The sequence below is a fragment of the Artemia sp. Qi Xiang Cuo genome, chromosome 1, assembly GCF_049724085.1.
Source record: "Artemia sp. Qi Xiang Cuo chromosome 1, ASM4972408v1, whole genome shotgun sequence".
NCBI classification, from domain to species: Eukaryota; Metazoa; Arthropoda; class Branchiopoda; order Anostraca; family Artemiidae; genus Artemia; species Artemia sp. Qi Xiang Cuo.
In genome coordinates this window covers 42,124,017-42,142,536 of record NC_142794.1, presented here as the reverse complement: position 1 = coordinate 42,142,536, position 18,520 = coordinate 42,124,017, and the positions used below count along the sequence as shown (strand labels likewise).

At 33.2% G+C, this 18,520-nt stretch overlaps 1 protein-coding gene across 1 annotated transcript in view; it reads right to left on the bottom strand.

Moving 5' to 3' along the window:
- The window catches only part of LOC148956330 (cell adhesion molecule Dscam2-like), a gene marked incomplete at its 3' end in the record, with an annotated part of 359,181 nt that overhangs the window by 78,797 nt on the left and 261,864 nt on the right, over nucleotides 1-18,520 (bottom strand). Inside the window, exons 14-20 of the mRNA XM_089090400.1 lie at nucleotides 18,209-18,388; nucleotides 15,722-16,015; nucleotides 13,311-13,595; nucleotides 11,553-11,623; nucleotides 6,899-7,256; nucleotides 4,780-4,926; nucleotides 2,049-2,182 (exon numbers count right to left, since the gene is read on the bottom strand). Of these exons, the coding sequence (XP_088946526.1) occupies nucleotides 2,049-2,182; nucleotides 4,780-4,926; nucleotides 6,899-7,256; nucleotides 11,553-11,623; nucleotides 13,311-13,595; nucleotides 15,722-16,015; nucleotides 18,209-18,388 (1,469 nt within the window). The remainder of the gene's footprint in view (nucleotides 1-2,048; nucleotides 2,183-4,779; nucleotides 4,927-6,898; nucleotides 7,257-11,552; nucleotides 11,624-13,310; nucleotides 13,596-15,721; nucleotides 16,016-18,208; nucleotides 18,389-18,520) is intronic.

Genomic DNA, 18,520 nt, shown 5'->3' with positions numbered 1-18,520 from the left:
GTATATTAAACTGACAATGCACATTCATTTGTATTTTTTTCAGTAAAGTGCAAATTATGTTCTGGCCTTGGGCACTATTCCTTTCAATTTCCAATTGAATGAGCCATCTTTGAAGTTTTTACAACATCGCTTTCTATAAAAACCTTATATGCCCCCAGGGCATAACTCAACCCATGCCCTGAAGACTGTGGGGGGAGGGGAGGGGTTGTCATCCTCAATGACCTAATTTCCAGAATTTTCAACCACGCTGAATAAAATGGCTATCTCAAAATTTTGATTGAATGTGTTTGGGGAAAAGGTGCGCGTGAGAGGGAGGTTATTAGCCATCAAATCACTTTCGAATATTAAAAAGGGCACTAGCCCTTTGAATTTCCAATCGAATAAGCCCTTTTTCAAGTTTCTACGTGAGAGATTTCAATAAAAACCTTATATGCCCCCAGGGCATAACATATAACCCTTGCCCTAAAGACTGTGGGGGAGTGTCCTGCTCAAAGGACACTTCCCCTTGAACTTTAAACTACATGGAACAAAATGGCTATCTCAAAATTTTGGTTGAGTGTGTTTGGAGTGGGCGTGGAAGGGGTGTCAGTTGCCTTTCAATTTCTTTCGACTATTAAAAAGGGAACTAGCCATTTCAATTTTCAATTGAATGAGCCCTTTTTGAAGTTTCTACGACAACACTTTCTATAAAAATCTTATTTGCCCCCAGGGCATAACTTACAACACTTGCCCTTAGGGCTGTGGGGGGTTTGTCATCCTCAAAGACCTAATTTCCAGAAATTTCAACTACATTGAACAAAATGGCTATCTGAATTTTTGATTGGATGTGTTTGGAGAAAAGGTGGGCGTGAAAGGGGGGGTTAATGCCCTCCAATCACTTTCGACAATTAAAAAGGGCACAAGCCACTCCAATTTCCAATTGAATGAGCCCTTTTCAATGTTTCTACGACAACTTCTTCGATACGAAGTGCCCTAGTCTAAAGAAAAAAATAGATAATACATTGTGCCAACATCGTTCTTATATGCCCCCAGGGCATAACTTAAAACCCTTGCCCAGAGGGTTGTGGGGGAATGTCTTCCTCAAAAACATATTTTCTATCTTGAAATTAACTACGTTGAACAAAAAGGCTATCTCAAAATTTCGATTGGATGGGTTTGGGGAAATGGTGGGCGTGGAAGAGGTGTTAGTTTCCTTCCAATCGATTTCGACTATTAAAAAGGGCACAAGCCACTCCAATTTTCAATCGAATGAGTCCTTTTCGAAGTTTCTACGACAACTCCTTTGATACGAAGTGCCCTGATATGAAAAAAGAAAAAAATAATAATAATACATTGTGCCAACATCGCTCTTCACTTAGGCAGCGCGATTGCGCTGCCTATGAGTTTAAATTAGCCTAATTTTTTAGCCTATTTTTAAATTAGAAAAATTAGACAAACCAGATTAATGACTTTTTATAACTGAAACTGTGCCCTGGAGCGAATTACTTCTAGAATGCCCAACCCCTCCTTTCATTTTAAGACTTTAAAAAAATAATTCAAATTGTACTGTAAATTCCCGCCTTAATAAATAAAACCTTCGCAGTGTGCCTATTCAAAGCTCAAGACTTGGCGAAGTCGTACCTTGCACTCCTCTTGGTGGCCATGCGTAATGCATCACCAATTTTGGCATAGAGTCAGATGACTCCATTTTAGCGAAGCATAAAAGTCCAGGTCAAGTGTCTATCATTTCAACAACTCTAGCTGAACGACTTTTCACATTTTTTGTAAAAATGGTTGCTTGTATTGGAATGGACTTACTCCAGCCTGGAAATTAGCTTCTCCCCCATTTCCATTTTAATGCACGGTGGTAGCACTAAAAAAAAACATCTTCTTTATTCGGCGAGATATAATTTTCATATACTACGGTTATTCAATCTAAAGACCTCTCAACCATTTGTCAGCAGTTTAAAAATATAGAAGTCTGTCATGGGCTTTATGTTCTTTTTAAATTTAATAGTCAGGTAAGGGATAACCATTTAACTGATTCAACTAAAAAGATTTGTTTTTACCTGGTCTTTTCCGTGCTCAGTGTATCGTATTTGATAGTGGACATCAGAAGTTGTAAGTTTAGAGGCTGACCAGACGCATAGAACTTCTGTTTCTGATATGGGTGCTACCTTGAAGAATTTAATCTTCTTTGGTGCTAGAAAAAATAATATACAATGCACAAATTGGCAGCTAAAATTTATCAAATCCAAATTTTCAATATTTCCTTTAGAAGCAATCTCTTAGAATGAAAATTTGTTTGAAAACTTAGAAATTCACTGAAATCCTTTGCCGATTTGCATTCATTCCTAGACAACACAGCTGTTGAAATGCAGCAATGAATATAATGACAGATATGGAACGTAAATTATCAACCAAAACTGTTTTACTGCTGAGTTATTTAATGAATATTTCCCGTGTTTAATTGCGGCATTGCTCTTTATTTTTTTTTAAACCTTCTATTAGTACAATTGGTTATATAAGAGGAATACAGAAAAGTCAGTAGCTGTATCAATCTCAAAATAAAAATAAAAAATGTATTTGGATTGAGAAAGGTTGAAAACAAACTATGAAAACGTTCATATCCTTCCAAAAGTTTGGAATATATGCAATTTGATTCCTGGAAACCAAGAAAAATACTGTGAATCCAAATATAAAAAGAATTAAAAAGTAAATCCTCCAAGTATCATATAAAAACTTCAACCTGAGATGTATTTTCGATATTCTAAAAGACATATCAAAACTCTTTTTTAATATAGTCATTGCTCTACTTTCGTTTTATGACACGGAATTAATTTTAATTCTTAATCCTGGAATCCGAAAATTTCTAGTGATAGACAAAACTTAGAACAAAGATAAACTTGACGTGTAAGAAGCGATATATTTTGGATCCTGCAAAACTGTACATTTTTAGTATGTTCTCTTGTGAAGTATCTTTGATGGGTGTCCTCTACATAATTACCAAATAGTTTGTCAATTCAAGCAGAAGCCGTGAAAACTACTGGGATTCTCATTTATACCAAATTTTAGCTAAAAAAAAGTGTGACGGCTCTTCATCTATTTTAATTATTAAATTAAAAAAAAACAAGTTTTTTTAAACTGAAAGTAAGGAGACACATTAAAACTTAAAACGAACAGATATTATTACGTACGTATATGAGAGGGTCCGCCCCCTAGTCAATACATCGCGCTTTACGCTAAAGTTCGAATTTTGTTCGAATCACAAACCCCTGAACCACAAAGGCCGTTTAATTAGAATAAATAGCTCTTTTGAAATTATAAAAAAAACTTTTCCGTAAAGAGCGATGTATTGACTCATATACGTAATAATTTCTGTTCGTTTTAAGTTTTAATGTGGCTCTTTACTTTCAGTTGACAAAAAAAATTGTTTTTTTATTCAATTTCTGATCGTTTTTTAAATAATGCTGGGAAATCCAGCACCCCTTTCATGGAAATGTCCCTTCCCCAATGAAAACATCCCCCATGTAAAGATCGTCCCAAAAAACTCCCTCCTCCGATCTCCCCCACCAGAAAAAATCCATCCTGGAAACGTCTATATACTTCCCAATAACCAATACTATATGTAAACAGTGGGCAAAGTTCATAATTTGCAGCCCTTCCCCTAGGAACTGTGGGGGATGAATCATCCTCAAAGACACATTTATTCGATTTTCGACTATGTTGAATAAAATGGCTATCTCAGAATTTTGACCAGGTGACTTCGGGAAAAAAGTTAGCGTGGGAGGGGGCCTAGTTACCCTCTCAAATTTTTGGTCACTTAAAAAGGGCACTAGCACTTTTAATTTCCGTTCGAATGAGCACTCTCACGATATTCTAGGACCACTGGATCGATACAATCACCTCTATGAAAAAAAAAAAAAATAAATAAACACGCATCCGTGATCTTTCTTCTGGCAAAAAATAAAAATTCCACATTTTTGCAGATAGAAGCTTGAAACCTCTATAGTAGGGTTCTCTGATACGCTGAATCTGATGGTGTGATTTTCATCAAGATTCAGCCACTTTTAAAGAGTGTTTTCCCCTTTTTTCGAGAATAAGGCAAATTGTTTTCAGGCTCATAACTTTTGATGGGTAAGACTAAACTTGATGAAACTTATATATTTGAAATCAGCATAAAAATCTAATTCTTCCGATGTATTTACTGGTATCAAAATTCTGTTTTTTAGAGTTACGATTACTATTGAGCCGGGTCGCTCCTTACTTACAGCTTGTTGCCACGATCTGTTTGATATGTTTAAAAAGAATGCAATTCATGGTAGTGAAACAAAGCAGCCTGACAATTTTGAAAGATTTTCCTTTATAATACGAAATAAAAAATTTTAAGTCAAGAATGTAAATGTTAAAATTTAGGCCTTACTTTCTTATATTGTAATGGCGGAGCCAATTGTTTTGGCAAAGCCAAAATTTTGCAATACAAGTAATTTTTCATTGCAATACAAGAAACTTCTTTAGGGTCAAAAATAAAACATTAAAAATTAGGCTTTAGTTTTTTGTTTTGTAATGCAATAGCTTTACTGTCAGGGCCCAAACTTTAGCCTTCTTGCTGTATTTGTAATACAGAAAGAATCATTTTTAGGGCTAAAGACAAAACACCCGAAAAATAGACCTTACTTTCTTGTTTTGTAGTGAAATTGATGGCCTCATTGGCAGAGTCAAAATTTTGAGGAATTTCCATTTGCAAAACCGGAAACTTTTTTAATGTTAAAAATATAAATGTAAAAAACTAGGCCTCACTTTCTTGGTTTGTGGTACAATAGATGGCTTTACTAGCAGAACCCACATCATTTCGTCTTGCCACTGCAACACGAACTGCAAAGGTTGTTCCTGGTAACAGGCCATGAAGGATTGTCTCAAGATTGGTTGACCGTTTTGTATCAGAGCCTATAAGCATGATTATTAGAGATCCTTATCTTATACCAATCTAAATCAAATCCTAGATTCATGGCCTAAATAGAGCACACTGTATGTCTAAAAATGCTACATATCAACAAATTTATGTCTGTTTCTGTCTCTGTAAAAAGACTAACAAATTATTGACATTTAATTGCTTCGTATAATGAAAACTCTGGCAAAGTTGCCCGTACAAACGTTCTATAGTACCCATACTATGGCACAGTTGCCCGTAAAATGGCACAGTTGCCCGTGCATACTTGCGTTCTGAAAAATTTCAAACTTTAGAGAGAAGGAATAGAAAAGTCTTCACAGCTGGGTAGATGGATTAATGGATCGTTTTCACGCTAAAAATAACTATATCTTTTCGAAACGGGCCGTTTTAAACCATCTTTTTTCAATGATTACCACCGCTTCGACCACTCTTTTATACACACTTAATTAAGTTTTAGAGATTGTCTCATCATCTTGGAATATTTTCAATAGACTTGATGCAGAGTTAAAACAATGACTATACCAAAAACTTGGAGGTCTAAGTCTTTCAGATGTGGGACCGATATAGCTCCAACTCTATGGAGTAAAATTATACACGAATTAGCGATATTCGGTATCAGCAAAAGAATTCTTTTTTATACTAGCCCAAATTGTTTGAAAACTTTATATTTTCGAGAGTTTGAGTTACTATTGACAAGGATGTCATTCTTTACTTTTAGTCATTTCTATGAGTTTTATTAATCTGTTTTTGACGTAGTAGCTTCCACTGCAGTACCTTGACCGTCCTAAATTTGCAGACAAATACAGTTTTTTCACTTCTGGCCGTGTTTCTACCATCGGGAATTGGTCGATCAGTACTGATAAGCGAAATGTGAATAGGGACGGCCAAATTAGCCAAGCCAGCCACTTTTTTTTATAGGGACAGCTTATCAAATTTATGGCTCAAACTATATTACCGCATGTTCTTTTATTGTAATTATCATAAAGTAATTATTTATTGTAAATATTACATTATATTATAATATACATATATCGTTAAAATAATGTAAAGGGTTATGTTAATGACTACCTATTATTATTCCTCTTTCATAAGGTGCAAACTGTCACTAACTTAGTTAAAATTCAAACAAAACCGAATTCAAATAATATACAGTTTTACAGGTTAAAAGTTTAGATTTTTATTTATGTCATTTACCCTCTTTCTCCGACTCTCTTCAATTTCTTTATGGGGGCCACCATTTTCTAATGAACATCCCTTTGCACTAAACAAAGGTTCCACTACAGCAACCTGAATTTATTCTGTTTTATTCTTTCACTTTGCTTCTACATTATTTCTATTTTCTTTTCTTTTTTTATAATTCTAAGATTATAATGATTTATATGAAATTACCAGGAATGTAGAAAGTTTTACAGTTATCAGGGCTGCAAAATGAACATCTTTCGGGCCTTTCTACTACTTGTGCACATAAAAAGATTTTAAATAAAGCAACAGTTTTGTTAATATACAATCAAAGTTTAATGTTGACTGACCCTCTGATATTTGGTTCAAAGATATTTCCTTGGACACCAGTTTGACTCTCTACAAATAATTACGTAAAGAGCCAAAAGAAAAAAACATAAACAACAGAAACCCACTTGACACACCTAAACTTTAAAAGTTTTGATAACCGGGAAGAGAATGGGAATCAAAGTGGTACTGAGCTGAGATACAAAATATATATGTCCCTGAAATATATTTCTGAGCTGAAATATAAATATATACATTAATAATAACATTTATATGAAATAAAATATATTATCTAACAAAAAATTATTTTCCAACGTTTTTTGATAATTAAAACACGTATTTTAACAACTCCATTACCTTGGTTCGAAAGAATTCATCATTAGAATTAGAAGTTCAATTACTTCTTTTTTCTTTTTTTTAAACGGATGTGAAACAAAACCTGAAACAGAACACAAGCTTTACCTGATTTCGATTCGACCTTTCGATAATATACTCTATAGCTTAAAATACCATCATGTACTTCAGGTGCCTTCCATCTCACGCGTAATGTTTGCGAATTAATGGATGAACAAGAAACATCTATGACGACTGGCATTTCATCTTTCGATTGGGTCATTGCATGAGTACTAGAATTTGGACCAATGCCTTCACTATTAAAAGCAGCAACCGATAGCTTATAATAGGTACTTGGTACCAGATTCTGTATAAGTGTTGATGTAGGGTCAGCTGGAACAGACAAGGATAGCACCACCTTGTCCTTAGTTCCAGCCCAGGAAACAATGTATCCCAGGATTTTCAAATCTGTTTCATTAGCTAGCGGCTAAAAAGGAAAGATAGCTCGAGTAAGTCTGAGATTTATATTGGACACAAAAATATGTATTTAGAAGAAGGATAAAAACATTTTATTTAGGAAGACAATCCAGACAATGCAAGAAAGCGGAAATTAATACCCTTAATTTTTAGGTCAGTTTCATAAGAAAATATCGAAAAAATAAAGATTAGAGAAATTTTCCCCATTACTGTTAGGAAAACAATTAAATAAACGTAAATAAATAAAACAGCTTATTTAATTTTTTTTAAAGTTAAATAGAGAAAACCTTGTGCCAGAAGGTTGAATAGAAGAAAAAAGAGCAAAGTCTAAAGTTCCTCAGAAGTTCAAAAGCAAAAAATTGTGTTGCGAAATTCTTTGGCTCTGTTCGGATTTTTTTTTTAATTCCATCTCACAGTCACATACAATATTACTCTTTAACTGAATCTGAATGAAAATTTTTATTTTCAAACAGTATTGAACTGAAAATATTCGTCACCGGGCAATACCTTTAATCCCCATTTCTTAAGTTTCAGCTACTAAAACTGCAGTCCCCTCCTTACTAGGCTGCAACTACTGCAGCAGCCATGAACCAGTCATAGGAACAATGTTGGTGCTCTGGTGGATATTAAGACTATTTATTTTTGTGGACATTCAGCATAATATAAGACTTAGTATTAAAAATATAACAACCGAAAATTAAATAATTAGTTTAAAATCGAATGAAGCACAAGGTAAAAATTCCTGAATTCAATGAATTAAAATACAAACCAGAAATGAACAATCCCTTTTAACTTCCTCCACGCTGTAAAAAAAAATTCGATTTCAAACAAAATTTTGGCTGAAATTTGAACAAGTAAAAAACTCCAATTTTTTGTTGAAACTATGATTCGTGTTTGAAGTCCAACAAATCGTTGAAGTAATAAAATGTAATTCTCAACTTAAATATGTTTTATTAATCAAAATGGTTTGAATTTCAATCTTAGATTGAAATTCACTGAATATCATTTAAATTTCAGTATTGTGCAATTCAAAGTATTTTCAAACGCAAATTTTTCTTTTTTGTAAATTGCATTTACAAAAATTCATACACAAACATTTTTAGATCACAGTTAATATTTTTGAGTATTTGAAAAATATTACACGTTTATTTTAGTCTCTTATTACTTATGGAAAAGTTACAGTGTATTAGTAAAACAATCTTTTTTGACCATTTCTAAATAAATTCAGGACAGGAATTATGAATATTTAAGATCATACTTTACGTCTTTACATTCCCAGGATCGTTTCTGTGGTATGATCGGTTCTAGATTGTGCTGGAACATGTCATTAAGGACATTCCTTGGCTGCTAATATGGCCAATTGCAATGAGCCGGATGTAATCTCAGATTACATTTTTTATTTGATTACTCAAACTAATCAGGTTACTTAATCTAATCAGATTACTGATCTGAGTGACTGTGGAAGTATTAATCGCAGGGATAATTCTGATTGGGATGAGCATAACATATGCCGTATATTCAATGTGTTTTAATCAGAGTTGTAACCTTTAAATGAATTATTACCAAATTGTTTTCCAATAAGGATCTGGAAATTAAACATGTTTGTTCTTTAACAAATTCGGGTTTGCAAATCCAGCATTGTTGTTTCACAACAAGTTGGAAATTCAACAATGATTATGGAATTTCAATAAGGGCCTATATATTCAATCGATTTTCAACTGTTGAAATTCGATTTTTTTTTTGTTGAATCTAAAAAGATTTTTTTTTTTTACAGTGCATTGTTATTTAATGGACCTGATCCAATTGGCTTTTGCAGGCTTCATATTCTGCCGTAGCAGTCAAGAGTCTATACGATGGGAATGCAGAAATAATAACACAATGCTGATAGTTTGTCTTCGTGATTATATATAAATTATTATTTCACATTGTTTATTATGTAAAAGTACCATAATGGTGTTTATAGATTGCTCAGCAGGTCAGAAGGCTGACCGTCATCATTACAACACTCGGAAGAGCAATAAAACTGAGACATTTCGGTTTTCCTGACCCCTTCTCAGGAAAATCCTGAGAGCGGGAGTATTTTTTCAATTATATATGAAGCGATAAGGCTGTCGGAACGAGCTTAGCCCGAGCATAAAAAGATCAATTAATTTTCATAAAATTTAAATTTTGGTTTCGTACACAGCTGCTGGATAAGCAAACCTTTGAAACAAATTAAATTGGGTTAAATTACCATTATCTAGTATTCGTTTCATACTTTGTCAAATTGATTTAATTTTACTTTCTATTATAAAAAAAGAAACTAAAAAAATTGGTAATATTGTAACAGGTCATAAATATAAGGTCTCTTATTTGTTTGGTTGTTTGTACTTAATTTAGTACATTGTTTCACCCATGATTTCACCACCTACCCCATAATTTTATAGAAAGCTAAAAGCTATATTTAATTACATTTGTTCTATTTATTTATTGCTGTCTTTTTTTGGAGTCACAATTTTCCCTGGATGCTTTCACAAGCTTGGCTTTTGATGCATTTACAATCAATTACTTTATTATTCTTATTGTTAATATATTATTACTACAGCCACTAGTAAAGGAATTCTCCGACAGATAGTTTACACTACTACAGCTTCTGTTAATTTTTTCTTGTCTCATTGGACGATTAAATGCACTTTCAAGATAGGCTAACAAACACAGTAAGTCGACGTCAAAGCTTTACTTCGCGATAATTAAAGACGGCGTCTCAGAGTTAGCTTTCATTTAGCTTTAGAGTAAATCGAAGACAGTTTGAGTTACCATATGGTATTAAGATAAAACTAAGTAAAGAATGACTTCACTAGTACTCTATTGTTTTTCAAAATTACAAAATTTTCTAAATTGTCTTTGGACATTTTTGTGCTCCTTGTGACGTGTTTTATCTAATCTCTGTGGATTTTCTTACTTTTCTCCCGTTTAAAATTGAAATATTGAATGAGTGAATCCTCTGCCTTTTTATATTTTTCCCTTAATATTGCAAAGTTCATTATTAATTTTTATTAATTTATTTTTAACATTTGTCTACTGTCTTGATTGTTTCTTTTTTTCCCCTTTTACTTTGGCGTGGGAAGTAACTTTGGCTCTATTAGAGTTTGATAAAGTCTTTTAAAAGTAAATATCATCATGTCTCATATCTTAGATTTTTCCAAGATAATAAGGCCTTATTTCATTACCATAGCTGCATTTTGGAACTGTATGTGGGTTACACAATATGTCGATTAATGGACGTTTTCAGTGTGTGGGACAATTCAAGAATTGAATATGGGCATACCTCAGAAAAATAAATTTATTTAAAAGCAGAACTACAGAAATGAATCTTAAATGAAAAGTCGAATACCGGATTTCCCTCTGGATTTTATTTTCCTTTTTGGCCACTTTAGTGTTTCCCTCTGCATCCTTGTCTTAACCTTATAGTTTCTTGAGCTTGGAACTAATGAAAAAGATTAATTTACAGAAAATTAATCCAGCTATGTGCTTCCAAGCTCTTAGATTTATTTGGAGCCCCTGTGGATGTGATGCCTCAGCCATGCTTAAGGCACTCCTGTAGGTAAAAAAAACAACAAAATTTATGATTGCCTTACACTTTATTTGGTTTTAATACCACAATTGTACTACAAAAGTGGACAGTTGAACTATGATAAGATTGATTTGAAATTTATCAGCACTAATCTGTTCCCAGCTACTGCCAAGTAATACTACGTCCTCGTACCTTCCGCAAAATGCACGTTACTGATGGGAGAACTGATTGTCCGAGCTTTTAACTTTTCTAATCTCAATGGGTTATCTGTCAAACTTGTTGCGAATCAGAATTTAGCATTTGAAATTTGAAAATTACTTAACATAAAAAATCATGCACGACACACAAGTGGCTCAATATTTGCGCATAATTTTGATTTTATCCTTATACAGCCTAAAACTGAACCGAAACCTGTGCAAAGCAATGTGACTGATGTTCCCATGTGGGCACAAGCTCTGTTCGTTGCGCTATGACAGTGGTCTATTGAGCCTCCATAAGCATAAGAGACTACCTCTGCCTTTCTCTCGTAAATTTGTACCAGTTTAGTTAAGCTTCGTAGCGTATAACCCCATGAATTAAAATTAACACAGCACCTTAATTTTAAAGAAGTGTGAGAGAAGTAGACTTTTTAATTCTTTCTTTTCATATGCAGTGGGAAAACCCTAAAGGGAAAAACTCGTTTTTGGACCAGAATTGCGTTGGTCCTTAGCCTAAGAATACCTTTAAGAATCTGATAACGAATCTAACTTTTACCTTCCAGCTAAGTTTGAAGGAGTTTTCCGTTGTGAAGCTAACTTGCACATTGCTAGGAGACGATTCAGGAGCTAGAAAGTGGAAAGTTTTGAATAAATAAATAACCAAGTCCAAGAGAAAATCCGCTTGAGATTGCCATTAACTGACGTTTGATTTTAGTTAAATACGGTCTTTTAGTTCTCATTACATGCTAAAACCTTTTCTGATTCCTACAATTAGAAATAACTAATATAAAGTAATTAAATGACTGAACTGAATTAATTGAATTGAAATCTAAGCGTTGAAACAGCACAGTCTTTCAATGAGGCTGAATTTTCCTTAGTGTTAAATTTAAAAAATTAACCAAAATACCCATAGGTTGTCATCTCCTAAGATTAATCTTTAAAATCGTTTTTCGAAAAGGAGTTTTCAAAGACAAGTAAATAGCCATAATAAAACCTAAGACGAGCAGAAATAAAATTCTTAGATAATTAAAATTTTAAACGAACAGAAACTATTATCAATAATTAAATGAAATCCAGAATGAAAAGAAGCAAAAAACAATGATCATTTTAAAAATGAAGATAACAGACACTGCTATAGATTGATAAATAAATCCAAAAACGAAAAAGAATAATAAAGCCAAAATAAAAAAAAAATTAACACAAATAGAGGCTCCCTAAACCTTTTCAGAGCTACTCACTTTAGTAAGAGGGACTTTTGTTTTATAGTTAAATGTAATCGTTTGTTTGTTTAAATACATTTCTGTAAAGGTCATTTAATAAAAAAAAGTTGAAAGTACCAAGGACACGAAAAATGAAATCTGATTCTTTTAATTGAATTAGTAGAAACTTACACAACCATATACATCTTAAAAAGTTTGGGAAATTTGTGAACTTGTTAATGCAAAAGATGTTTGATGCAGACATACAGTTTTAAAACTGATCGGGTACCAAGTTTAAGAATAAGAATTAATGTTAAAAAATCAGCCAAAAATGAGCGAAAAAAATATATCGCCATATAGCTCTAGAAAGTGTAACTTTCCTGATAGCTGCAGAAAAAGACATACACTGTCATTAGTTGGCAGTAAACTGTGTAAAAAAAAGTGACTCATTGATTAAACTATGCAAGAATATTAGCCTCACATCTTGGTTCAAAATAAAAATTGAAGAGAAATGTGTATATCGTTGAAGAGCTGAAAATACAAGCTATGCATTAATATGTTTACTATTAACGCATTAACATACATTAATATGGTTACTATTATGTTTATTATTAAAACTAAACTATTGTAAATTGAATTTATAGGAATATCTCCAGTATCTCTATTTAAAGGAAAGTTTCTATTTATGTATTTTTTTAAGTTCGACTACCTCCCTAAAAGACTGTGGCAAATCACTTACTGTGGAAATTCAAACTGCCTCATCAAAAAGAACTAAATGACATAAATTTAAAAACCATAGAAGCTCAAAGCAGAAGCCAAACCACAATTTTCATTTTTATATGTTAGAGATTCATCTGATGATGGCTTTGTTTTAAAATACAACTTTAAGGCAAATGTGATTAAGTTTTCTTGAAGACTGCTCTATTAAGGAAACCTCTTCAATATTTTTTGTGGTTTAAAGAAAAGAAGGACATCAATAGGAAAATCAAATCTATCTTCTTAAAATGCTTTTTCGATGATATTTGTGAGAATCTCATATCTTCTTTTATTATTTATAGCCTTAAATTTAACAAAAACTAAATTAACAAAGGAATAAATTGGAAACTTATGCATACCTTCAAGAAGTGTCTCCACGTACAAAACTTCAGTGAACGGACTAATTCCAAGACTGCTACTAGAGGCTACTCGAACGAAGTATACCGTGGCGGGAATTAAATTCAATATTGTAAAGTTGGTGACCAGAGAAGTATCATTTAGCCATGAGCCCAATTCTTTTATTTGCCATTGAATAATGTATTTATCCGAAGCCTCACTAGAAACGAAAGGTGTACTCCATCTTAAGGTGATAGATCGACTGTCTCTACCCTGTAGCTGTAAACTTCGAGGGGTACCAGGCAAAGCTGTAAATAGTATAGTAATGTAAAAGCTTTATCTACTATTCCAACCAACTCGTAATAGCGTTAAGCTACCTGAACACTGGATAACACCTCTGCTTGCCCACCCTCTTTAAAGCTTTCATCTTCAAAAATTTTAAAAAGGAATATAGTTCTTTTTTTTAATGGATACTGCAAAAAATAGATAAATTTAACGAATACAGGTTAAGAATGGCTCTTGGCTTAAGAAGAGAGGAAGCGACAATCTCTTTTAATTGCCCATAGATGAATTATGATAACGTGATATGTGATTTTTGCAATTTCCTTCCAGTTTGAACGTTACTTCACCAACAAAGACGAGGATCGAGGTGAAAACCTTGCACTTGATCACCATGATAACCTTATTAAATTGCTGAAAAGAGGTATGCTTAGATTTTTTAGCTTAAGAGCTATTCCCAAGCTAAATACTTGTCAGGTAATGTTAATACATTTTGTATTCTAAGCATTCTTACTTCAGAGTCCATTTATTCATTAAACTGTGAATCCCTTTTTTTTCTTTGTTTGTTTTAGAGCTTGGTTATTTATTTTTTGGCATTGCAATAGCTTCCTTTCGAATATACTTTCTAATATGAGAATTCAGTCTTTAGGCAGAATCTCATAAATTCTTTTGAAGTGAACCAAGTATAAGATTACTTTGAGCCCCTTGAGTCAGATTTTAGCCTCAGTTTGAATTCTATACAGAATAAACATAATATTTTTTCTGTATTAATGTTAAGGTGCCTTCTATGCGAGCATAGCCCTTTGTTAGCTCCAAGAAAATATTTTTTTGTGCGTTTGTTGTTCATAACTACATCTTATCTCGTTTAGGGTCTTTCTGCTTTTTGTTATGTTTTTTTTCTCTTTGCCGCTTTTTTCTCTATTTTATTATTCATTTTCTCTGTGTATAGTTATTTTTGCCTTATTCGAGTCAGTTTTTAGTTTTTTTTGTCAAGTTTCCTCGTTTAAAAGGGTTAAAATGTGTTTAGCCCTTCTTTGCTCTTTTACCCAAGATCCCCTCCCCCTATAAGAAACTTTCTGAAAGTTAAACCTGATCTTTCTCAGGTATACCCTTGGGAAACTCTGGGAATCTTGGACTAGTGAACGATCGCCAAAGAGCTTGCAGTTGACAGGACAAGCAAGACCCAATATGGTTTTCTTTTCTAGTTAAAACATTCTGTGAAAAATGGTTAATTTACATAATTTAGTATAATTCCCCGGGGCTGTGAAAATGTCAACCCAAGAGGCATACTTATTAGATCTTTCGACGCTTCCGAACAAAACCCCTATCTCAAGATTCGATTTGAAGATCATTAGGAGCACGAAAGGAGTAGCAGAAACAGCCACGAAAGGGAAGCTGGTTGCCCTCTAATCCCTTTTGGCCTTCAAAAGGGGCTCTAGAACTTTTAATTCACAATAGAACGAAATCCATCCTATGATCGCCCCTTCCATATGCAGCGTCCAGGAACAGAAGTCTTAAGGCCCCCTTCCGGCCCTTTGTAGGGTCTATTTTGGAATAAACCAATATTTTTTGTCTATTTTTCTTCTGCTTGCAAATATTATGTTTTCATATACAGAGAAAAAGTTCTTTAGCCTGTTCTAGGGACTCTTACCAAGAGTCCCTAGTAAATAGAATGAAGATCTCAAAGTTTTTACAATATCTCTTGGGGGATAAAAACGAGGCCATGTGGCAAAAGAGGACATGGAAGGGGGCATGTTTCCCTACAATAATTTCTAATTTTTAGAAATGGAGATGTAGATATAAATTTTTAGTCAAATGCACCCCATCCCAAGTTTCTAAGATCATCCCTCAGTACATAGTGGTGAGGTAGAAAAAAAACTAAATGCACATAGCACATAGCTAGAGCAGTGCCTCTGATAAAATAAAAAATAGATATGGAGAGAGAGAGAGAGAGAGAGAGAGAGAGAGAGAGAGAGAGAGAGAGAGAGAGAGAGAGAGAGATAGAGAGAGAAAGAGAGATAGACAAAGATGGGAATAAACAGAGAGGGGGGAAAGAAATAGTGGGATATAGAAAGAGGGAAACAGATGGAGAGAGAGAGAAAGAAAGAGAAGGTAAGACATATAGAATTTCAAACTAAGATAAAAAGTTTCTTACCAAGAGCCGTTACATAAAAAGGCATAGCACTTCTTCCCAAATCATTACTGGCCAAACATAAATATAGTCCTGCATCGTCTCGACTAAACGAAATGACACTTAACTTCGACCGTGTCTTTCTGTTTATCTTGACTTCAGAGACTCGAAATTTCCATTTATCTGCAGCAGTCGATACTCCATTTATAGTCCAGGAAATTGAAATTGGTAAGTCTCCACGAATATCACAAAACAGCGTCAAAGCTTTTCCAACAAGGACAGAAATATTCTTTGGTACAATCAACGGCGATGGAAGAACTTGAAAAAGTTCAAATTAAAAGATCAAAAAGCTAATTATTTCACTGGAGTGTTAAACGACATTGTAATATTATTTCGACAATAAAACTTGCAAAGTTAAAAAAACTTAAGGCGTACATAACAAAAAATCGGATTGATTTTCTAAGCGATTTATTAAGGAGTAAGGTAAAGAACTTGTCATTAAAAACAGTTAATGTTCCTAAGAAATCATGCCTAAGAATACATCCAATAAGGTATGTATATATATATATATATATATATATATATATATATATATATATATATATATATATATATATATATATATATATATATATATATATAAATATATATAAAATATATTTATTGACCATTCGTTCTTCGATTGGTGTTCCACAGTCAGAGAATCTGAGAGATGTGTGAAAACAAGAGATTTAATATATCGTGACATCGATTGTAAATTTGCTTTTATTTCAGTTTCATCTCTATGTCCGTCCCAAAACAACTGGCTGACAACAAACTTAATGCAAAACAGCAGAGCATACTGCTAGAGAAACCAGTAACTGATGCCTCCAATACCAGAAAGCATATAAAAATGGTGTTTGAAAAATAAACCCTTAAAATAAGTCTTATTAGTCCTTAAATTGTTAGATGAATCTTTTCTTTTATAAATTACAATTAAAAGCAGTCTTATGTATAAAAAGATTGATAAATGAGACAATTATCATTTTCAAAAAGTAAGCTAAAGAAATTGACTGTTAGACGTATTAATAACTGTCTTAACAACATTTTTTTTTAATGTTAAACAAAACATGATTTTTTTTAGACGAACGTCATCAACTGCTAATTCTGAAAACAAAATGCGACAGGAAAATACATAATAAAATTCGGTACCAATATTCTAGTGTCACTAGTAATGTATAACATTAAATACTTTCATATATACATATATTAATTCAGAAAATGTAAAAAAATCAAAGAAAAGCGGAGAGCCATGCTAAAAATGAAATAATAAAACTAAATTCTACGATGACTCAAATTTAATACGCAGAGAAATTAACGCAAAACAGTGGGAGAGCCCCCTCCTCCCATCACAACCCCAATGATAAGAATGGTACTTTCCGATTGAAATGCTAAACCGCTGACTTTTACGGTTCAGTGGATAGTTTCCACTATCCACTATACAGTTTTATAGTTTCTTACTCCGGTATATTCTGAAACTTTGAAGTCTGATGGTTTCTCGGCCATAAACAATAATAGGGTGAGCACTTTCATGTGGAAGTCTCCTTCACTTCAGCTATTAGGCCCCAAAATACCAAGCTGACCTAGAAAATTTCTTACAGGCACGACCGAAATGATAATCTTGAAGAACTGACCCCAAGTTTCGTGTGGATCTGAGATTTTAGGCACTTTTGTTCAAAGGTTCAAAAAAGGATTTATGCCTCTAGAAATTAATATTATTGTGTCTAGCTGGCGCCAAAGCATCAATCTAATAAGTTACAACTCTATCCATAAGAAACTACCTTCCAACTATCCTGCTGAAAATTTCAGGATGAGGGGCAGTGTTTGAGAGACCATAGGTCCACATTTTAGCCCCTATTGTAAATATAAACAATCCTAGTGTGATTCCAATTCAAAGACGGTGTCGCATGAACATCATTCTGCTAAAAGGCTGGCAGCAGCAGATAGTTTGGAAGGACAATGGGCACACTTTGCTTCTCTCACCATAAATGTCGGAAATTCTTGAACGTTTTCGGTTCAAACAGGGTGAATTACAGACAGTTCAAACAGGGTGTACATAAAGACAGTACGTCTTTATGCTTACAAATTGATACTTAGCTGGAAGACTGAATTGCTGGAGAGGCTACTAGCCTAGTTTGGTTCTTCATTATACAGATTTAAAACGTTACACTATTTTTATTCAAAATAATTTATACACAACTGAAATTTCTTTTGTACCGTTGAATTTTGTTGAACTTGATTGCGTAACTTTCCTCAAGATTGAGCATCTTTTAAAGGTTATTCTTCCAATTTTTATTTTTTGATATTGCAAATTTTCTTTTGTCAGTAACTTTTCATAGCTAACTGTAAAGATTAAAAAGCGTTGCGTATTTGGAATAAGCATACCATAAACACATGAAAATATTTTGGGTTCTTTAAAAGACTTCGTACAGCTTTTAATATATTAGAATCATTATTGCTAAATCTACATACCTCTAACGTTGAAACGAATTCTCTTGCTTAATTTTTCTTTTGTGCCATTTTCTACCTCACACTGATATTCTCCCTCGTCATATTCTTTGACATTTGAAACAAACAGCGAACCATTGTTGAGAATTGATATGGATTCAGAAAGCGATAAGACGTTTATTAAAGTCTTTGTATCGTCTCCCACTAGAAGGAAATTAAATGATATTATCGTACTTCAAAACTATAAGAAAAATCTTGTTTTCGGCAATAACGAAATCTTTTCGAAAATTTTCGAAATGTTAAGTTTTTCTAGACAGCTTTGGATCTGTTTTGCAG